At 30.2% G+C, this 25,217-nt stretch overlaps 1 protein-coding gene across 1 annotated transcript; it reads right to left on the bottom strand.

Annotated features, from left to right (window-relative positions):
* Nucleotides 1-6,515: 6,515 nt before the first annotated feature.
* Nucleotides 6,516-8,226, bottom strand: LOC143260418 (dynein axonemal heavy chain 17-like). The gene is made up of 2 exons (XM_076525683.1): nt 8,101-8,226; nt 6,516-6,761 (listed from the first exon to the last, which is right to left on the bottom strand). Exons 1-2 carry the CDS (start codon nt 8,224-8,226, stop codon nt 6,516-6,518), a joined length of 372 nt encoding a protein of 123 aa, XP_076381798.1.
* Between the last annotated feature and the right edge of the window lie 16,991 nt (nt 8,227-25,217).

Genomic DNA, 25,217 nt, shown 5'->3' with positions numbered 1-25,217 from the left:
TTTAATTAGGTTAAGTGCGTGTTTAGTTTATAGGTTAGACTGTAAGTTTTTCAGTAACTCTGTTATTAGATTTAAGGTAGTCGTTAAGATGTAAAAATATGGGAACTAAGTTATGCAAGCTTGCGCAGACTCTACATGTCATAACTAATATAATATAACTAAGTATAATACTACTATCGTAGACTAATCGTAACAATTGTATATCGTCAAGAGCCGAAAATAAAATAATATTGTCACACCGAACGAGTCTTGCTTATTTGGGACTCCACGAAGAAGCGTGGACCCCCGGCTGAGTCCAGCACTCCCCCTCGCGACCGTCACAAATTTTTTAATAATAAGACTTTTGGCATTGGAAATCATATTTTTGAAAAGTCAGGGATCGATTCCCATGCATGATGGAAACCCTAAGATCCTGGAATTTATCAATTTTTTCGTGCAGAGTATACAGTACGTAGTTGAAATATAAGTATCTCACGGTCCTCGGGCTTATATTCATTAGATTCGTCATATATAGACTGCAGATTCTTATGCGAGTACATATATTTTCTATTAAATAAGTTTTATATACTTTGCACAATTAAGTAACACCAAGTACTTTATGTAATTAGCATGAGTTTGGCTATAGCAGACACTGGAACAAAAGAAAAAGTCAATGATTACAAAAAATGGCAACATATCGAGATTTGATCATCGATCTTTCCTATTGATTTTTCAATAGTCGGAGCTTAAAAAATATCAAAATATCAAAATTGTGGATAGGTTCTGATACAGGCTGTAGGCATAAGAATACTGAATATGAGCCTAAATTTGGAAGGTAATTGATTAACTAGATTTTGAGATATTATCGGTTCTCACCGTTTTGAAAATCATACTTTTGAGAAAAACATATTCCAAGTTTTGCTGATTGCAATATTGATCGTATTATGAATGATCAATCTGCTGTAACTTTCTTAATTTTAAGAATTCACAAATGAGGTTTTGAAGACGTAATTTGGAATATAGATTCGTCAGAATATTGTGAAAAAATCGATTTTTCCAAAGATTTACACTAGAATATATATCCTCTTAATAAATGAGTTTTGAAATTAAGATTTTGTAGGTCGCTTTAATATTGCGCGGTTATAGTTAAACGCGTATGCTTGTAACATTCTAGCTTAATAGCAATTAACATGTTATAAACCTGGAAACACGTCATAGCAATTAGCAGGTCTACTAGCTGCGCAAATCTCTTAGGCCTGGTTTCCTCGTGTGCCTTTCCATAGTGGCCTTTATCCATAATGACTCTTTCGAGAACAGGCTTGGCAAAACGTACTGACAAAGTCAGTTTTCGAAAGAGTCATTACAGAAAAAGGCCACCATGCCTGTACTGAATGAACAAAAAATAACTTGTCCTCCTTGAATATTCTACTAGTTTTCGATAATCTGTGAAAAACGTCAAAGTAAAAAATTTTGTTATTTGAAGAGGCAAATTTTATGGTTACACTGCGGATATTTAAGAATTTACGGCGTGTGCAGATTTTTTAAATGCAAGAAGACGTACAAATTAAAATAGTCCAATAGTATTTTTATTTTTCTTTCACAACGAGCAATCCTTTAGTTGACGAAGGAAACTTTCCTCTAATTCGAATTTTCGTAAGATGATGTATGGAAGTGCGAATTTGTGTTTAAAGATCCACAGTATAGTTACGATAAACAAAAAATTTTGCTCAAAGTCATATTTTTTGCGATTTTGGGATTATACGTGTGTACATTTTTTGTATTCAAGTTCATGCGAAGGTCACCTATAAAGGTCATTGGATAGGTATTGGGCCTCAGCTATTACATAATAATAAATAAAATGTGTAGAGAGGAGAAACGATTATTCTGCCGATTACACTGTCCGACAAAATCAAACTTTTTTTCTGATTTCCTATAGCGACTATGAAATTCTTGTAGAGCTTCACGCCCCGATCAAGGATCCGAAGACCGAATTGCTCCATCACTCTCAGTTTTCGAAGAAAACGAGCTTTTGTAAAAACCCAAAAGTTTCGACACAAATGAGGTATTGCATGAAAAGTAAAAACGTTAGAAAGTTCTAATCAGTGTTAAAAGATAGGGGAGAGTTTTCGGAATATAGTGGCATGCAATTTATTAATTGTTTTCGGTCCTAAATAGCAATAAATTAATGTCAAAGTTTAAAAAAGTGTCGACGTGCGTAGTTTCTGCGCAATACTTTTGTACTCTTACGAAAAGTTGTTTGTCCTGCACAAAAACTCTACCCAGGATCGGATCCTGTAAACATTTCTGAAGAGGAAACGGCCTGGTAAAAGTGTTGGAACGATGTGCATTTCGAGTAGATCGAGAAAATATTCGTCGGCAACATGTACGCGACGTTTTCCCGCCATGTCCTTCGCTACTCACTTCTCTCTGTCCGACAGGGCCGAAGGGATCAAATGGGGCACCCTCTTTTCGTAAATAATATTTGACTTTTTTTTTAATGCTTGAATGTGCTGTTTTCTTTTACATATTTCTGTGGATAATAATCACCAAACTGTGAATCATAAATTAAAAAGTACGAAAAACATGGTTTTAGGAATATAGAAGTAAGATTATTAATTTTCAAATGGAGAAATAATAAAAGAAAAATAATAAACAAATATATTCATTTTATTCTGGATTTGTTCGAATTACAAGTATATCATGTATACAGTTATCATTTAAATTATAGCGATAATACGATCATGAATAAATAATAATTTTCAAAACGTTAAACTTCTTGAAACATATTGTTAAATATATATTTAAATATTTATTTAATTATATGGCGTAGAAGTCAAAATTATAGTAGTATTAGAATATATTTTCGTTACCCACTGCAAATACTCTGGTGTGATTTTTTGTGTGAAATATATCACAGTTTGGTGATTATTACCCACACAGAAATATATAAAAAAAACAGAACATTGAAGTACTAAAAAAAATTCAAATATTATTTACGAAAAGTGGGTGCCCCATTGGATCCCACCATCGGTGTTGATTACGCATAGCTTCGGCCCTGTCGGACAGAGAGAAGCGAGCAGCGAAGGATATGGCGGCAAAACGTCGTGTACATGTTGCCGTCGAACATTTTCTCGATCTACTCGAAATGTATATCGTTCCGACACTTTTACCAGGCCGTTTCCTCTTCAGAAATGTTTACAGAATCCGATCCTGAGTAGAGTTTTTGTGCAGGACAAACAACTTTTCGTAAAAGTACAAAAATATTGCGCAGAAACTGTGCACGTAGACAATTTTTTAAACTTTGACATTAATTTATTGCTATTTAGGACCGAAAACAATTAATAAATTGCATGCCACTATATTCCGGAAACTCTCCCCTATCTTTTAACACTGATTAGAATTTTCTAACGTTTTTACTTTTCATGCAATACCTCATGTTTGTCGAAAATTTTGGGTTTTTACAAAAGCTCGTTTTTTTCGAAAACTGAGAGTGATGGAGCAATTCGTTTTTCGGATCCTTGATCCGAATTATTCATATATTTATTTATATATTTATTATATTAACGATTATAAATACGAGGTGGGTCAAATAATCGTATCTTCTTCTTCCAAATTGTCCGTTTTTGTTTACAAGCTAAGCGTCAGTACAGATATTTCCGACAGTAAAGATAAATTGTGGAAAGAAATTGTTCGGAGTACTCGTTTCGTGGACCGAGTAACAATCCAATAAAATTCAATATCGTAAGATATCCAGGACCTCTCTGTGGGTAAATGTGTGAATGAGAGTGTACTTCTGCTACGTAGAGCGTGTGAAACATGCGCATCTTAAAGTTGATTTAATGTTTATGTTTAATTTTTTCTATATGCGTATAAAAGTTTCATTTCGTTTCAATTTTTACTGTACCGTTATTAATAAAAGAAGAGCTTCGAATGGAAACATTTTTAAATGAATTCTTTCAAAACATGAGATACTTTTCAACATTCTAATTTAAAATTATTTTCTAAGTTCAAACACTTTTCCCCATTCGACTTGAACTTTTTCTATTGAAAATTACATTTTTAATTTTTTCTATATTCAAAATTAATTTGGTAAAAATATATATCTACGAAATAAAAATAAAAATTGCGTTAAAGGCTAAGTTATGTTATCGACTGAACGATCTGAAGGATCTCGTTTCAACATTCAAATTACACGTATTTTACCCGTGCAACAGGAATCTACGACTGTTATTATACTTGGCAATGTGTTCGTAATTCACAAAGTTAAATAACATTGAAAAATCGAACACCAAAATGTATTCGTAAAATTTATGAATTTGCACAATTTAAAATAAATATAAAAATCAAAGAACGCGTGCGTATAATGTGTACTCGCTTATTGTGGAATGGCTTATACCGCTTTCGCTTTGCTCTTCTACAAAAATAATAAGTGAACAAAATTGTATTAAAAGTAAACACTGAGAAACATTGTTGCAAGTGAGCACACTGAATAAAATCTTTAGAAAACATCTGGAAACGAAATTAAAATAGATAACAAAAAGTAGATCCCTAGATGCATATTTTTAAACAGAACTGGTAGCCTCGTCGTAACGTTTTCACATTTCAACATTTTTACATAGAAAGTGAAATAAAAGTTATCTTGTCGCGTTAATTAGTATAACTGATCTCACAATCGCCTTTAATGTTTTTATGTGATTGTCCTTGTATGCTAATCAGCTGTGTCGCACTTAACGGTAGTTTTATTTTAATCATACAAGCTGCGCGTTAATTGACGTTTCGTCAACAGATATGAAGCTTAATGAATGTAAGATTGGAATAATAAAGTTTTCATTAACCCCTTGCCGTATTTTGACGAGTCCGACTCGTCATGAAAATTTCTGATAATAATTAATTGAGTATAGATGTTATTCTGTCCTTTGAAATTGGGATAAAATTCTAATCTCTTGTCATCAATATTTAAGCATTCGAGTAAATTTATGCACACAATAAGCATCAATTTTCTTTCCCTTCTAAGAAATTATTGCAATCGAAAAATTTCTAATTACAGTAAGTGCGAAGAAGACGGTATGTCAAGGGGTTAAAGCTGTACAGCAGTATATTGAACAACTAAGAAAATTAAGACAAAATTAAGATAATGTAATAGTCGCAATATTGATAATTGTTGACATTATGAAGCAATACAAGAAACCAATTATTCCAAAGCAAAATTCTGTTCAGTAAGTAATTTAATATGACCACAGAGAGAGAGAGAGAGAGAGAGAGAGAGAGAGAGAGAGAGAGAGAGAGAGAGAGAGAGAGAGAGAGAGAGAGAGAGCTGTACAGTGGAATTCGGTGTGCGAATTTGAACAAAAACTGTTAGAATTGCATAGAAAATAATATTGTTTCGTATTTTTGTAATAATCAAGTTTCGTGTTTCTGTAATAATTTTGTAATAATTGGATATTAATATCAGAACTAACACTTCACATTCATGTAAAAATATTGATCTGTTCAAAAGTTATGTTATAGTAAAGTTATAGTAAACCGCTGTTAAAAAAGTAATGTTAGTATAAAAAACTTTCAAATTTGAAGTGATGATTCCTGCAGTCTATGATAAAATTATATCAATTCTAATAACATTCGCAATGATGGGAATATTTGTATAAAATTTATTGAAATGTTTAGAAAGAATAAGACACTTAAATCGGTAATAAAAAACTCGATTTTTTAAAGTCTCCATAGATTACCATAAATGCTTGACACAGTCAGTGCAAAAAGTACTCGTACACTGAATTTTCGATTCTCGACAAATTGTCGACATTAAAACTGTTATAATTCCGCAAGAAAGAATATATTGTACAACAATAAAACTAAACTCATTTTAAAGCTTGAAGCTTCTACTTTTGCCATGCATTGTTCATTTTCCTGTAACATGTCCTTGCACGATATAGCAAATGGAAAACTGGAGGTATGCTTCTTCTCAAAAATGTTACGAATTGAAGTGACTGTAAAAAGACATTGACAAAATCTTTTCGCCATTGATCTCAACATAGATTTGAAGATTGAAGCTATCCCTTCACAATGATCGCTTAAACTTTGATGTACGATATTTTTTTAATACCTTTGCTGTGCTATGGATGAAAGATGTACTGGCTGATTTGCAGTAATTATTCCCAGTTTCCATTCCATGCATCGACTAAAAAAAATCGTGCTTCAAGTTTCGAGGGATTGTTATAAAGGGGAAATTTCAATCTTGAAATTTGTGAGCGATTCATTCCTGAAATAAATTTTTCCATGTTTCCGGAAGTGTTTCAATTTGTAGAATTTTCGAGTAAATCACAACGAATTGTGAAGGCAGAGCTTTCGAGCTTTGAAATGAGTCCACTTTTTTGGTTGTGCGACATTGTTTTGCGAAATTATAACAATTTAAATAAAACAAAATTATAACGGTATGAAATATCGGCGATTTGTCAAAAATCAGATGTACAAATACTTTTCACGCTGACTGTATTCCCGGATCATAATACATATATTAAATGTAGCCTTAGGATAAAGAATCAAAAGTCACTAACATCCTCCACAAGAACTGCCAATTCTTCGATCGGATTCGGTGCCATGTCACCCGGAATCAGCAAGTCCTTATAATTATCCTCGGTAACTAGCTGTGGTTTCCTCTTTAAGAAGTACGTTAGCTTTCTCTTGGATTGCGTTATTTCTAGATAAGGTGTCAAGAGGCCAGCTGGTGTGACTTGCAATACAAGGATCATCTCCGTCGGTGTACCAAAAAACTTGCTAATGAGATCCTACGTAAATGGGGCCGTAAAAGGAACCTGATCAATCCTAGATTCGTTTGAACCGACATTTTTTTGTAATTCTAACGCGGTGAGATAACAACCACAGCTTTCCTGTTATTCGCGCGTTGCTCCTTAAAAATCGAATATAATGAATTTTTCGCCAAACGTCATCAAACATTGCTTCATCAATGAAATATCTAAACTCTTTTAACACATTAAAGGCGGGAGTCGTAGTACTACGATTTATCTCGACTTCTCATAAATATGTACTTGAAAACATTTTTTGTAATTAGTGTTTAGTTCCTTTGGTTTAAGAGTTTAAATAAACTTTTTTAAGTCTAAATTTTTTTATGATTACACAAAATATCGCCCGCTCTAGGACAAAAAACGAGGCGGGGCGGTCGCCGCGTTACCTAGCATACTTTCGTCAAGATCCCCTGCCTTTAATGTGTTAATATGTTACTCTCGCATATAAAATTTTATAATTGATACGTATTTAAAAAATATATATATTTAAAAAAATATATATTTAAAAACGAGGTATAAACAATATTCCGATGTGTTTTTCTGAATTATATAGGAATCAGAATAAGGTCTTCAGTTGAATAAAAACTATGCAAGTAATTATGGCTTTGTACTATAATTTTTTTCACGACTATTATAAAAGGAATTTCATCGTCGTTCGTGAATTTCTCGAAGAAAATTTAATATCTAATAACTAAATTTTAATAACGTGACAAGAGAATTTAATTTCGACTTAAGTGAAATTCGTTACACACATTTTAATGAAATTAATTAAATTGTTCAAACAGTTTAATGAATGAAAAATTCCTCTGTTCTTCATAAAAAAAACTGAATATTGTATTCATTATTGACGCACGGTAGATAACGCATATTAAAAATTGTACTTAATTACAGGATGATCAGGAGAGATTAAGGTTAAAGATTTGTATTATCTCCAGTATTACAATTATTGTTATTGAAGTAATACCAGCTATCATTTAAATGATCGCTGCACACACGTGCAAAATGTAACGACCAGTTCGTTTTAATAAATATGTGTACATTCTACGTTTTCAATACAAGCAAGAAGTTCCAACGTGATTAAAAATAAATGGATTCAGAAAATAATTTCGAAATATACATAAATAACATTTTTATATTTTATGAACAAAATTTAAAACCATCTATTGTTGTTTAAACTTTCGAGATTAGTAAACGTAATTAACATGCGTTTGTAATGAAAGGCAAGATCTTATGCAATATGAGATATAAAAATATATATTTTCTTATCCTATGCCAAAAAACTTTTATAATCTGTTATAATTATATGAAACAGGTTAATTACCTTAAAGTCTATGTTTGATAGCATTTTCAGCCATTTATCAGCCTTCAATTTCCTTGACAGCGTAAGATAATTGTAAATGTAGTCGAACCGTTCATCTTCCTCCTTCTTTTCATCTTTATCAGCCATTTTTATTTCATTTCTCTCCTCTATTAATATTTATTACTTTATTTAAATTCATTTGGCATTCAATATATGTTACATATATATTTACGGAAAAAATGACGATTCAATACATAGAATCTCAGATACGTTCAGGGATACAATTAAGACGACATTTATCGAATGTATAGCACCTATGCATACACATAACGACTGTCCACTCCATGATTTTTATTATTGTAGAAATGTTTATGTGTATTTATGGTGTCTTCTTTCGAAACATAGTGTACGTCATAGAGAAATATGATAATTAATTGATGTCACGAATACCACTTACACAATTATACCGTCTAAATATTTATTATTTTAGCATTGATTATCCTATTCTTGATTGTGTGTGTGTGTGTGAGGTATTAATTTCAAAATACTGAATCGATAAAGAGCAGTTTGCATTTTTATTTTATACGACTACATTTACATTTTATACACAACATTTTTGTATTAAATGCGTTTTTCGGAATATAATTCCAGGTAATTTGTTAACATTTAAATAATTTTCTAAAATGTTTTAATATTTGCTTCGCTATCTTTATACTTACGAGCAGGTACAAAGTATAAAACGCTTGTCTAGAAGATATTAATTAGCTGTTTAACTTAATTATTTATTGTGATATAAATTGTTTAAAATTTAGGGCACTGTATAGATATCTTAACTCTATAAACAAATATTACTTGTGCATGATAATTGACAACTATAAAGTCAAAGAGATATCGTGCAATATATTAATTAACTGCCAATTTGAATTATTTTTTGTGATCTGGAAGCTTTTAAATTTAAGACACTGTAATGATGTTTTAATTGTATACATGTGTACATTACTTGTATACAATAGTTAACAATTATATAAAATGAAAAAGGTATTCCACAATATATTAATTAACGACTTGTTGAAACTATTTATTGTGATATAAATTCTTTGTGTTGCTGCTGTATACAATTTTTTGTTTTTTCTTGTTTGTTTCACAAGTGACACAAATATATACTCATTGTTTACAAAAAGATTAGTTAATGAAAGACTTGCATGAAATTGGTTAGTTTACAAATGTACAAAATGCATCATTGTGCATATTGTACGGTATAAATAGACCGAGAATTTTCATGCAAATTCTTATTTTCATGAATTTGTTCTTTTTTTAAATCTGAAAAAGAAAGAATTTCTTACACCAACTAAAAAATTTATTGTGGCGAACATAGAATTATAGCCCGAAAAATTGTGGTTATATAATATCACATAATGATGCTGAATTTTTTATTTCTAAACTTTGATACCGAATGCAATTGCCTGCATATGGCCCTCACACGTCGACACGCCGGCACGCGGCTTGGAAAGTGCACAGTTAATGCAGCTATTTGTATCCGGCACATGACGTGCAGCGTGCGACATACACTGGATCAAAAAAAGTTTCCAAACACCTGACTAGAATCTTATAATGAATTTATTATGGTATTACGATATTAGGCTTCTCCTACCATAGCTTATTGTTTATGGGCACCGCGACGTATGACAAGTTAAATAAACTTATACAGTGATGTGCATAATTATAGACTCGAAGTAATTTTTACATTGTTACTGATATTCAAAAGAAAACTCAACAAAATATCGTGTTTGTATATTTTTATTTTCTATTATTTCTAATATAGAAATATTCAAAGGTAATGTTTCGTTCAGTTCTTTTCAAACGTACAAGGTGTTTCAGTTAAAAGAGACCACCTATAGTGCTATGAATAATTATAAACACAAAGTAACTTCTACATTTTTTTATTTGTATATTTCTATTATCTATTAATTGAAATATAGAGATATACAAATTTTGTTTCAATACTACAAAAAATGTATAAATTACTTCGAGTCTCTACAATTATTCGCATCGCTGTATTTTCAACACACTCGTTGGGAAACTGGTTTAAATCAAACAATTATTCCAACGTTCAATTTTGTTAATTTGTTAATTCTGATTAGTTTGTCTGGTTTAAAGATGAATAAACAAATAAATAAATATAGAGATGCACATTACATATACTCAATATTGTTTATATATTGTGATAAACTATTCTGTGTTACATTTACTAATTTTTTATATATTGTAATAAACTATTCTATATGTTACGTTTACTAATTTTTTAAATGCTGTGATAAACTATTCTATGTTACGTTTACTAATTTTATAAATATTATGATAAACAATTCTATGTTACGTTTACTAATTTTATAAATATTATGATAAACTATTCTATGTTACGTTTACTAATTTTATAAATATTATGATAAACTATTCTATGTTACGTTTACTAATTTTATAAATATTATGATAAACTATTCTATGTTACGTTTACTAATTTTATAAATATTATGATAAACTATTCTATGTTACGTTTACTAATTTTATAAATATTATGATAAACTATTCTATGTTACGTTTACTAATTTTATAAATATTATGATAAACTATTCTATGTTACGTTTACTAATTTTATAAATATTATGATAAACTATTCTATGTTACATTTACTAATTTGTTATGTATTGTGATAATCTATTCTATGTTCCGTTTACTAATTTTTTATTCAATACTCCATAACTGTGTGAATAAATAATTACCATGTGTTGCAATGTATCCCAGATTTAAGCAGCCGAAAATTAAGTAATCAATTGGCGCTAAAATACTCAACATAGCCAGCATTCTACTGATACTTTCTCCGTACAACAAAGACCACTCAACTTGTTCCACCATTCTCATTTGTAAGAGCATTTACGACTATACGCTAAAATGTACATCTGCGCTTCCTTACAGCTACTAACTGCAACGAAAAAAAAAGAATTCTACAGCAAGACTAACGTTTAATTACGCAATAGCTTTTAGTATCGTTCTTGTTGGGTGAGGATTGCCATTTACGCAGCGATAATGTAGACTGTTCTTGAAAATAAAGGATGAAATAGGATTAAACAAAAGCTTTGTAACATCTGAAGCTATAGTTAACCCTTGATGCTTTAACTGCCACGTGACACAGGTTTGAAAATTAATTTTTAAGCTAACCTATTATACGTTTTCAATTTCATAAGGATCAACGAATGTGAAAAAAGTAATTAATGTCATACCACTTAATTTTGCAATTTAAATTTGATTAATTTTGTAAAATTGTTCAGGTTATGATTTTCACAAAAAGGACTAGTGTATTAAGTTTATTAGTCTATCATGATAGATCTCAAATAAAAAAGTGTAGACGTATTCATCTAATTTTATATAAATGATCAGTGGCAATTGCAAAAGTAACTAGCAATGACAAATCCCAAACACAGAGTGATAAAAGATGAATTAATCATAATAAAAACATGGAAAATTAAACTTTCACTATAATGTAAAATAGAATCACAATGCTGGTGTCACTCATGGTCCCTGCACACTAGTTAAAGGTTGAAGATAATTCTTACTACTATTAATTATAAGTAGGTAAGAAATTTTTATGCAAAATTGTCTGTATTATCTTAATGAATTTTGGAAGACTACAACGCTAATCCTAAATTTTTTATATTGTTTCACTGTTTTGCATTTGATTTACTCAATTTTGTCATAAATGCATCAAATGTACAGTCAATGAAGAATAATAAACTCATATGCAAACCCTCGTTCTTTATGCAAAATAAAAATGATCTTTGATAATTGCAACAAAAAAGAGTCAGACAGAAATTTTTATATTTCTTTAACAATTTCAATGAGTTGCAAATAATATACAGATGTCCTTAAGTTCTTTTAACATTTTCATCGTTTGAAATTTCAATTACCCATTTTTGCCATAAATGAATAAAATCCGCAGTGTACTCTGTGCAGGTATGTATGTACGTTACAAATATATTCAATGAAAAGCACTGATGTATATATGAAACATGTAAAAACATATCAAAATAACGAACGAAACAAAGGATGCAGAATTTGCAAGTAATCATTCTATGATTTACATTACTATCACAAAATTACAAATATTAAAAATTAAGAAACGTGGGAAAACAGATGTTAAACGTTAGTTTGTTAATATTAATTCTTTTTCCATAAAGACAATGTCATGTTTCAGAAAAATTTGAATTTAATAAAATAATGTTCGGTCAACAGTACTGGAAGTTCTGGGCAATTGCCACATAAAATGATTTTCTGAATATGTGCTAAAAATACATGGCGATGTACGGTAACATGGGTCACGGGAGACCCGGCGTATGTCTGCTGGGGGAGAGTTGATAAGAGTGCAAATATTGGATGTTCGAATATCTTGGAACCGTAAAAAAGGAACACGGATAGAACTTAGGCGAAACAATATTTACTATTTATACATATAGCCATTGAGATGGTTGTCAAATTATTTCGGCGATCATCACTCTTCGAGGCGTAGACATCAATGACTAGGCAAACAGTCAAACGACGAAGAAAGTATCGGGAATTTCTACGTGACTGTCCTTTGCCATCAGAAGTAGCATACGGTCAAGGTGAATGGATTCGATCACGGCTTGATTGTGTAATTTATAAACGTGCATTTATCGACAGTTTAATTATCTTGTACTATATTATAGATACGGATGAACCGAGAGCTGTTGAGTAGATTTCCGCGGAAACACTTTTATACAAGAATTCGAGAAAGTTATGTAATTTTTAAGTAAGTTTTTTTTTTTTTTTTTTATTTTATTTAAGACGCGGACTGTACAACCATTTTGAGACACGTTCTCACACTGTACTTTCTAATAAGAACCGATAAAGGAAAGTTTTTGAAAGTATGAGTTTCAGTTAGAACTTTTAAAATTAAGTATGAAATTAAGTCTTAATTTAATTAATTTAATTAAGTCTTAATTAAGTCTATAATTTTACTATAAAATCTATGCATTTCATAGTTAATGGCATAACAGAATTAATAATTTGTTTCTAACAGAAATAGATATTTTGTTCATTAACACTAAAAACGTTCCTCTATCTTTGTAAAAAAAAAAACTAGGTATTATCTATTGGATAATAATACTGTACCAATATTAAATCATTATTACACTCAGATTATATTATGAGTGTGTTACTTATTTGTAACATTTATGTAAATAATTGATAAAAATTGTTTTAGAGGAACTTTTGTTGCGTAATTTCTAAAAATGATTATTTCATTGGAACAATTTTTAAATATGTTCCTAAGGATAACATTTCTTTTCATAAAAATTCAATAGCAACAGATATTTTCTTAAATGAAACATATAAATTCGTACATTTTTCAAATAAAGGATTACTATTTATTTCACACCTTTTCAACTCTGACATAATCCTACTTTTTATCTCCTTGTTATCTCCTTATTGTCTCCTTATCTCCTGTTCTCATTTTCTGTTTTTAGATATTGTAAAAATATTACGTTTGTCTTTGTTCGTGTTGTAAGATGTATCTTTTTAAACTGTATGATTATAAATAAGTCACAATTTGTTTACGTAAAGTACGAAATAACAGACTATGAAGAATTTTTGGATTATTTCTGCAACTATTTTTGGAAAGTATACATATGGATTACAACAGAATTTACTAATTAATTTTCTATTTGCAGTAAACTACAAATAATTACAATCAACAAATTAATGAAATTGATCGTTGGAATAATTAAGTTTAATTTAAACTAGTTTCACAACGAATGTGTTGAAAACTGGTGTGAATAATTACAGACTTAAAGTAACATTTACATTTTTAATATTTCATTTTTGACATTTAAAAAAAAATCTTAAGAAAACAATGTATTTGTATATCTCTATATTAGGAATAATAGAGAAAATATAAATATACAAATATAATCTTTTTTTGGTTTTCATTTAAATATCAGTAAAAATGTCAAAGTTACTTCGAGTATATAATTATGCACACCACTCTATGTTTTATTAATTTTTTAAAATATAAATAGACAACTCGGATATTTTTTGGTAATAATAATATAACCACAAGGGAGCGTCGCATAATCGACGATATTAGATAACAAAAGCTTTAGAAAGGGGATTGTGAGCCAAAAAGATTGGGAAACTATGTTTTAAACGAAAGGTTCTTCGAGGCCATCGATACTCTTATATCAAGTATGTGAATATGCTCAAGGTCGATGGATGTATGTGAATGAGTAATTTATACTCTCTTCTCCAGTCTGTATTTCTTGAGATAAAAATAGAATCAACTTCTCTAAAACTTAATCTTATATATGTAGAGGTAGCTCAATTTATTAATTTACGTTATCATAAATTATCCGAAACGTGCAACCATCTTTTTCATGGTAAATGTGCATTGTTTAAATTATTATTGACACGTGCGACGGAGCATTATCATGGTGCAACATCCGTGAACTGAGTGGGTTAGAATGAGTGGCGTAAGCAACATTTTCGAAAATTGTAACTTACACTCTCCTCCAAAGGTATTAGGTCACCTGCTTATTTCGTATAAATTGAAATATTCCATCCAGTTTAGGTGATGTCTGCAACTCTGCAGTATGATACAATATCGTCGACAATACATATTAACTGTTTGTCGCTTGTGCAATTAGTTTACCCATTCATTGCATTTTGTTCATCGAAATCTTTTATAAAATTGACGTTATTTTTATTACAACGTAAAAAATATATATATATACGTACTTGTTACATTTGAATGTAATTAACTCTGAAATAAACATTAAAAAGGACAGCAATTACATATTGGATTTTCATGTTCACCTAAAATTATCTGTAAGTGCCCTAATACTTTTCGAGGGGGCTGTATGTCTTAAAATAATAAAAAGACAAATGAAGTAAATTATGAAGTTAATTTATAGTAACTTCGAAATTTATTTCACTTGTCTTTTTAATATTTTGTCATGTACGGATTACATTTCAAGATTACATTTACTATAAAGTAACTAAACTGTAAATTATCTTAAAAATAAATTTGATCAGTGAACAATACACAGGTTAGTAAACAATGTCACCCCTTGTTTCTCACAATCAGAAAAATGTGACTTACGCCATTACGACTCTGACGCACTCTATTGTCTTTGCCCAAATCTAGCCGTTTAAGATGAATATTTTCGCGCAAATGTGCCTTTAACGCTGTATTTTTAGAATATATTTTCGTCTGCATAGTACGACGGCGTGTTTCAAGACGAATTTAACGAGGTACTATTTAAGTCATTTCCATTCATGGAAATTGGTAAAACACGCTCCTAACTGTCACGTCTGTCCTTTAAGTCTATTTAACCTTGTGTGCAACTGAAAAAAAGCACACTCAATATCTCAATAGCGTTCGATGTAATTCGGTGTGTTGAAATGACACCAAGAATGTTAGAAACTAAACGTGCACAATCTATATACCGAATGACCATAAAACAGTACAGTAAATTCTCGCCAATTATCCCTTTAGCTTGTAAACAAAAATGGACAATTTCGGAAGAGGAGATACGATTATTCGAGTTTCGCGGCTTGTGTTTCTAGTCGCCGATTATCGGCACGAGCTGCGGGGCTCGAATAATCGCATTTCCTCTTCCAAAATCGTTCATTTTCGTTTATAAAATGACGGACAATTGGAGAGAATTTACTGTATTTGCAACAATGGCAACTATGTGGAGAGGTTTCCCATAGAAGGAAGTCCTCAGTAATTTAAAATACTAGAAATTAAAAGGTATAAATAGTCATCAATTTATAATTTTTCATTATTTGTTAACTTTACTTCATGGGAGCTTCTCAGTTTTGAAAGGAAAAGAATTTCTCTTATAATCGCATTCGTTTTGTTACAGTTCTCTTCGGAGATGTTTGAAGACAAAACAGACACCCTATATATATCTCACTGGTAAGGCGTTAATTCTTTAATTTCTTGATTAACCTGTACAATTTTATTGCTCCTTGCATGGTACGTTACACTACATAGTTTCCGATCTTCGTTAATCGTTTTACTGGAATGACTATAGCTTAATTAGAGGAATAAAATAAAAATTTTCCAAATAGATGCAAATTTGATAACGTGAAAATTATTTTCATAATTATTCATTTATAATTATAATAATTCATAATAATTCATTTCATAATAATTTTGTAGAGCCTATTCTAGTATGAACTTCTAAAAAAGTCAATTATCTTTTGTTTGCATATTCTTAAAGGTTATAGTTTCAAAAATACATCTCCACTCGACCAATTAACTCAAAATTTTAAGCTCGCGTTTAGTACAGTATCTTTTTCTGTTTTTTAAGCCTAAAAAATTTAACAAAATATGCAAAAATCGATAAACGATTTCAAAGTCCCTACTTTTTTAATTACAGACTTTTCGTTTGTTCTAATACCTGTCATAGCCAGATTCATACTAATTAAGGAACTTTCACTTTCTTTTTTATTTCGGGCAAATATAATGGCCGAAATCATAGACCTCGTAGGACGACCTTTTTCAAAAGCGACTATGTTCGAGAGTATGTAGCGCCACCAATTTTAACAGTTTTTCGTTTAAAAAAATTTTAAAACGTCATTGAAACATGCGCAAATAAATCCTGTCGATTTGACCGCAAAAGGTATAACAATTTCTTTGCAAAAAATTCCTTAACAAAGTTAAAAACATACGCGATTCGTACTAGAATACCCCCTTAACACTTAACAGACGGGATGTCTTTTTCCCTGTCTTTCTCGGTTTCTGGGTATTTTTTAAGAGAATTAGATAAACATGTATGTATGGTTTTAAAGCGTTGCTGTTTCATTAAATCAACGCTATTTTGATAAAATTTCACAAAGTTATTTACTTACATGTCTAGTAGACATTTATTCTAGTGGCTAGCATTTTGTTTAGAATTGAGTTTTGTTTCAATCAATTTAATGAGGATTTGTCTGCTGGATATGAAATTCAATCGAAATTGTTAAATTTTTATAATCTTTTCTAATTTATAGCCTTTAATAGTTGCAGTAAAGAAATTCATTATATTTTAGTTGGTTTAAAAATTAGGGGTAATGTCAACTGAATTTAAGTGAATGGTTAAAATTATCATTGTAATTTTAAGGCTTAGATTTTGAGGAACTATAAAATTGTAAGTTCCTATTGGAGTTTGTGTTTTTATAGATATTTTGCTTAGAATTGAGTTTTGTTTCAATAAATTTAACGAGGATTTGTCTGTTGGATATGAAATTCAATCGAAATTGTTAAATTTTTATAATCTTTTCTAATTTACAGTCTTTAATAGTTACAGTAAAGAAATTCATTATATTTTAGTTGGTTTAAAAATTAGGGGTAATGTCAACTGAATTTAAGTGAATCATTAAAATTATCATTGTAATTTTAAGGCTTAGATTTTGAGGAACTATAAAATTGTAAGTTCCTATTGGAGTTTGTGTTTTTATAGATATTTTGCTTAGAATTGAGTTTTGTTTCAATAAATTTAACGAGGATTTGTCTGTTGGATATGAAAGTCAATCGAAATTGTTAAATTTTTATAATCTTTTCTAATTTATAGTCTTCAATAGTTATATAATAAAGATATTCATTATATTTTAGTTGGTCATGTCAAGGTTATGTCAAGGATATCTCCCTGTATTCTCTAATAGCAAAATATTAATAAAATAAAATATTAATAAGTAAAGTATTAATAAGTAAAATATTAGCAAAAGTATTAAAAAAAAAGTATTTATATAAATAAGAATTCAAGCAAAAACACGTAAATCCACGTGGCCCGTCCTAGGAAGTCAGAATGGAAAAAAGTAAATTCACGTGACCCGTCCATTAAGTGTTAATGCCGCCTCGGAGTCGCCACTCGCGTGCAAAGGGTTAATGCTTTTGTAGCGACTCTAATAGCTGGCCAGCCTTTTCGCGTTTTCGTCCACTGTGCGGGCATTCTCCCGCAGCGTAGCCGGACACGAGGCAACCGGAGGCACGGGAACACGTTGGTGCGATCGGTGGCAGTCGGGGACTGGTGGTGGAAGATAAACACGAAGCAATTTAGGGCGAAGATTCATCGGTACAGGATGTCGAGGAAAACGGAGAAGTGCGAGGATGCGGAGGTATTCGGTCAGAAGCGAGGCGGCAGTGGAAAGCGGCAGGTGTTCCGGGTTAATATTCGTAGCGAAGAGGATTGTTTTGCAACGCTAGCTCTCCGGGCACCTTACGTGCCCATGCCCGTCTCGTAATTAGTTTGACTTTCACCGTGAGGGCCACCTTACCGGGCACACTTTCGCTCGTCTTCATTTTACCCGTCTCCTCTGTTCGCGTCGCTCGCTCTCTCGCTCTCCCTCGCTCCCGCTCTCGTTCTCTTGCCTGCCTTACCTGTCCGCCTCTGGAATTACGTTACGGAGAAAATGCTTGAATGCGTCCGGAAGAATCCAGGCCGATATCAAGGACGTCCTCTCGTAACCTTACCAGATTCGGAACGTCGCGTCGCGTCGTCGTCGCCGTCGTCGTCGCCGCCGTTATCGTCGTCGTCGTAGTCGTCGTTGCCGTCCTTGCCGTGTTCCCGTCAATTCGGTGATCCTCGAAACGCGAGAGCCAACCGCCCTCGTGACTCAGGTAGCAAGGTACACCGACTGGAAACCATCGCGAGAATTTCTGACCGGCGCATCCGTACCGCTTACCCAACGAGCTTTGATGTAATCGAGATTTCTTGTAATCTCGGAACGATCTGTTGCGATACGTTCCTTGTCTTTCCTTTTCTTTCGTTCTGATCTCTCTTCATTTCTCGGTGAAACCGATAGAACCGGTGGAACAATGGCCCCGCAAAGAACAGTGGTCCGAAGAGCGTGTTTTCGTGGCCAAAATTTAAAAAGGAAATGCATATATCGGCATTTTCGAATATAATATAAATTAATTGTTATTAGTAGACTGCGGAATTTACGCATTTATATGCGAAATTGAGTAAGAGAGAAATACAGAACAGCAAATACATAAGATGAATCTACGAACGTTGTTGCATTATTTTCAATTTATTAAAACTGTTGAAAGAAATCTCACATTTTTATTTAACTCTGTTTTTGTACAATTAATGTAGTCCATTCTTATTTTGCATGAAGAACAGCAGTTTAATTATTAGTAATATGTACACATGCTATATTACATATTACTAATAATTAAACTGCGGTTGTTCATGCAAAATAAGAATGGACTACATTAATATATATATATATATATATATATATATATATATATATATATATATATATATATATATATATATATATAATATGTTTTTATTATATTATTATTACACTGCAGTTATTCATACAAGAATAGTTCTACTTACACATGATTATACATTGTATAATCAATAATTAATTTGTATAATATGTTATATATATTACATGCTATTATTATACATATATATAATATATACACATATATTATATATGTAATTATACATATACATATATTATATTATTTTATGTTACATATAATATATTATATGCTTTTATTGTGAACATAATATATTCATAATAATTGCATGTAAAATATGTAAAACATAATATAATAATAATATATGTATATTTATAATTACGTATATAATGTGTATATATTATGTATATAATAATAGTATGTAATATGTATAGGATAATATAATACAATGTATTAATATGTTTAATAAAATATATTTAATAAGTTTATATCATGTATATAATAATAACATATAATTTGTATAACATAATACGATGTAATATAATATAATATTATGATATATGTACGTATATGTAACTATGTGTAATTAGAACCATAGCTACATAACTACAATATAATAATAATATAATAATAATAATATATAATAATACACTCAACCGGCATCTACTGTTTATGAAAAATAATATGTTGGTACATATTATTTTTCAGCGAATTAAACTTACACGATAGCAGTTAGTCAAGCACTAGAGGCAACAATTATTATATCGCCTCATAAAAATAAAAAGCTTATATTTCTTCGGACATTCGCCGATTTTCATTATAACATAATGAATTTATATAATATTTATTAGAATAATGAAATATTATTCAATAAAGCGTCCATAAATGTATAATACAGGAACGTGTTGAAATTACGTATTCCATATAAACCTAGTGTTAAAATCTTTGTACACGCGAAGGTTACACTTAACGTTTATATGTTCCTCTTAGCAGTTGTTTAAGCTTTCATATAAGAAAGGTGAGACGTTTATGACTCCTTATGGTTTTTTCAAATCGATTTATGTATTTTACATGTGATTAGCTTACAGTATGATAAAAGAAATAATAAAGATTTTGTGTTTTTATTTATGCATTATACATGATATTACCTTACGATATGATGAAAATAAATAATATCGCAAAATCTTTTATTTATATTAATTACTATATCACCAGCGGTATCATGACTTTCATTTTAATTCGATTTTGTACAGCAAAATTTTTGTCGAAGTCAAAATTTGTCAGAAAAATCTTTCGAGAGCCAAGGGTTAAAAGTGGTCGGTAGATGTACCTTTTGCGTATTGTTCTCTATAAATGCTTATACTTTCATATGAATCAAACTTAGCGTCGGACACTGCTGTACATTTTCTCAAAATCCTCTCAAAGTTTAAATTATTATAATCATTCCGGCATTTGTACATGGATTAGATAATGCTTAGGAAGTAATTAAATACTGAAAACACGTCTATTAATACATAGAATAATTAAAAATGTTATTTCCTGTTCCATAATGAGTTCTTAGAGTAATCGATTTCACTTCGAATCTCCGGATGTTATTTTTTAATCTTCGAACGGTGAACCTTTCTGATAAAATATATAACTAGGTAACAATCATTTATCTTTTTATTCATCAATTTTTCTCGCCATATTTTTTATGGTATTCCTTCTAGATACGTTAGTTTTTCTATAGGCTTCGACGAAACACGTGAAAGTTAAAATTAATTGTCAGAAACTTGACACTCGGATACCAATTTTTCCAGTCTGGGTCCCAATGGACCCTGAGTCCGCCGTTCGAATGTTATGATGTTCCCGCACATGTAATTATCTAAAATAGCTAACAATTTGGACTTCGGATCGCTGAACGGTTACCAATAGACTGCGGATTTTACACATTTATGGCAAAAAAGAGAGACGCTCTCTCTCTCTCTCTCTCTCTCTGAAACAGAATTATAATATGATTATTTTATTATACTAATTTTTTTAATTTATCAAAAGTTATTAAAAGAAACCATTTATTTCCATTTAATCTCTGCTTCTTACAATCATGTTTGAAAATTTCTATTTTGCATAAAGATCCGCAGTTTAGTTAACAACAAATGTATACAGCGTGACCTATTTAAATCGATTCAGTCGAATATCTTGAAAACCGTCGATGATGCTAAAAAATGTTTCAAACGAAATTTGGATGGTTTCGGGGGACACGTGGTCTGATGTTACTAAGAATTTTCTAGGTGAACGCGTCGAGGGCATGCGAAGGTCAACTATATTTTTTAAAATAGAATCACATATTTTTTATTATACTAGTCGATTCAGCTCGTCGTTCCCTTCACAAAAATGCTAATCCACTTATTGCGAAAAATCATCGGTTTAGATGAAAATTTCGTTCGAAACATTTTTTAATATCGCCGACAGTTTCGAAGACATTTGATTGGATCGATTTAAATGGATCACCCCGTGTGGAAATATTTTCTGGAAATGTAAAACTTCAAGAATTGAATTTTGTCCACAATAAACGGATTTCCAGCCTGCCGTGTTAACCCATCGTCGTTTCTCCTCCGCTTTCCACCGGTTTCCGTTTGTTTCGCATTTAAATCCCGAAATTATTCCGGCGAATTTTGCGCTTCGAGTATCACGTACTGAACACGCCGATGACCCGGTCCGACGATTTTTCGGCCACCATGATTTACCCTGAATTTTAATGGAGCGCTCGCTCCGATGCCGCATCGTTATTCCATTGGTGTAGCAAAGTTTAGCGGAATAACTAAATTATGTTCGACAGCCGAACAAATTGGTTGAAATCGAGGATGCACGGTCGAAATTGTTACGACACCGACAATGACCTCAATGAGTCCCACATTTTTTCGGATATCTTTCGTTGCTTTAATGACTATTTGCTTAATGCGGCGTCGCGGTTCTGTAATTGTAAGCGATATCATACTTCTGCGTAAGAAAATACAGGTAGAAATGAAAGAAAGATAATTATTAGGAGCTAAAACGCTGTATAAAGTTCAAATAATATATAATAATAATAGATATTTAATATAATAATATATAATACATAATATATAATAATAATAATATATAATACATAATATATAATAATAATAATATATAATACATAATATATAATAATAATAATAATAATAATAATAATAATATACAATATAATAATATATAATAATTTAATTAATTAATTTCGTTTAGTTATACAGTGGATACTCCCTTATCCGAACATTGATTTTTACAATAAACTGGTATCCAAATGTTCCATTTACCTAAATTATTACAGTAAAGACTCCTTTAACTGAACATTATTTTTATCTATTTTTATACACTTATTTATTTAGATATATTATCACCTAGTAGAGAACTTGGATGAAATTTTTAGAAAATAAAATGTTTTGGTAACAGGATATTACAAAAATAAACTTACGGATAAGAGAGTCTTTACTGTAGTCGTAATTGTAATTATATAGATTTACTTATAGATCGTTTTAAATTTTGATTGCGATCACGATAAATAGACAAGTATTGAAAAGTGTAACAGTAGATGTTAGGCATCGATGAAAATTCCAAAAACATTGATATGATAAAACGTGGCCGGAAATAAAAATTATTATTATATACTTATGTATACGTGTATTATTTATGAAATATTATAATTCTTTTGTTTTTAAAAAAATACAGTATTATGCAACGTTTGTATTTCTGCGTGCTAAACAGATATTAAATGTGTTATAATTGTCGAGTAATAAAGATATTAATCGCATAACAAATTTAATAATACGTATTTGAAAATTGTATACTATATAATAACTATATATATTATACTATATATTATATATTATAACTATATGTAATTACAATAAATTTATTATATTGTCTATATTTTTAAAAATGAAGATTTATGAAGATAGTGTTATACAAATATACGAAAAATTTATAATAAATAAAGAACTACACCAAGCTTGATTCATTATATGTATGTACTCGTGTATTTATTTATTAGTGAAATATAACAAATATGATCAGACATTGTCGACAACTAGACTGCGGATTTTATGCGTTTATGAAAACAATAAATATGTTGAATATAAAATTGTGTTGAGAGAGAGAGAGAGAGAGAGAGAGAGAGAGAGAGACATAAGAACGATTCAAGAGTATTGTGAAATGATTTTCAACTTGTTACAATTATTAAAGGTATAATGCCGTTTTTATTGTTTTATGTTCGTTAGAATTAACTTAGAGAATTTTTATTTTCCATAAAAATCCGCAGTCCATTGTTAACGTTATAAATAAATTTCACGATTTATCTCTGACACTAGCTTTTCTTAGGAATGTAAAATAAAATACGTGAGAAAATGTATTCGATTACGAAAAATTTATCATTTTTGTTTCGCGACCCTGTTTTATTTTCCGTATCCGGTTTACCGACGTACCAATTGTAAACACATTTTATTGTGGATAGTTCTGTAGTTATAAATAGCTTTATTTTCTCTCTGTGAAACTAGTCAATACATCTGCATATTTCGGAATAAATCTGAATGTATGAAATCGAATTCACCAAATTCTTGAAATGGTTTCGATATATAAAGTGACGTACTAAATTTATTTCTTCAGAAATTGGAGAACAATATCGATGGCGACGTTACTGTTCGTCTGATTACACTTGTGTAATATGTATGAAACATCGAGTACTATGAACAATGATATTTGCATGTATACGATAATTAATTAAAAATAATGAAAAAACCTAATTATGTATATGCACAATAATTAGGCTGCGGATTTTATGTATTTATGACAAGAATGAGAAGATGAACTAGCAAAAACGTTTAAACAATTTGAAACTGTTAACTTATTAAGAAAAAAAAACGACTATGTAATTCTTGCATTTATTACAATTAGTATTTCTATGTATTATTTTTAATTTACTATGCTTTGTAAATATTATAATATAATCGACTCTTATAAAATTAAAAGTATTCCAAAAATATACGGAATATGTTATCATCAATTTGTTGTTCAACGTTCAAGTTATAGTATAATTTTCTAGTTTGTTTAAGTTGTTGCGTAATTTTTGTAGTATAATTTATAATTATTGTATCATATAATACGATCGGAAGTAACATTAATTTATGTGTATTGTATGCAAGTAATTTTATGTACATAAATAAACAATCAAAGTCCAGGTAAAATTATGTAAATTTTCCATAACGAGATTGTAGATTTTATGCATTTATGACGAAAGTGTTAGAATACAAAAAAAGTAAACGCATGAGAAAAATTTAACAATGCTGTTACTTTATATTCAACCTATTTAAAATAGTTTCAGTATGAAAATAAATGTATATTTAATTATTGTTTGCTGCAATTATGTTACAGAATGTTCATTTCGCATAAACATCGACGTTGAACAGATCTGCATAAAATAGTATTTAAAATGGCAAATAGTAAATAAATATTTTAGTTTAGATCATATGCACGTATTTTTGAAAATAAAGTATTTGATATGTTCGAAAGATTGTACTTTTAAAAAGTAAAATATTTTATTTATTGTAACAAATTCTTAAGATAATATTTCAAATAGTATTTCATTTGTAAAACACTGGAAATATTTGTGCTATAGTTCGGAATATTCGATTTATTTATTTAATTTATTAACATCAATAATGAAATATTTTTATTTTACTTAATCACAGAGTAAAATATATTTATTTATTTTTGTAATCCAAAGCGTATTTAAAAAGACAATGAATTTAATTTGCGAATATGATTTCTTATGTTTTCTCTTTTCGCGTTACGTTAATCGTCTTCACAATTT

The sequence above is a fragment of the Megalopta genalis genome, chromosome 12 (assembly GCF_051020955.1).
Source record: "Megalopta genalis isolate 19385.01 chromosome 12, iyMegGena1_principal, whole genome shotgun sequence".
NCBI classification, from domain to species: domain Eukaryota; kingdom Metazoa; phylum Arthropoda; class Insecta; order Hymenoptera; family Halictidae; genus Megalopta; species Megalopta genalis.
This window is presented reverse-complemented; position numbering and strand designations above follow the sequence as displayed.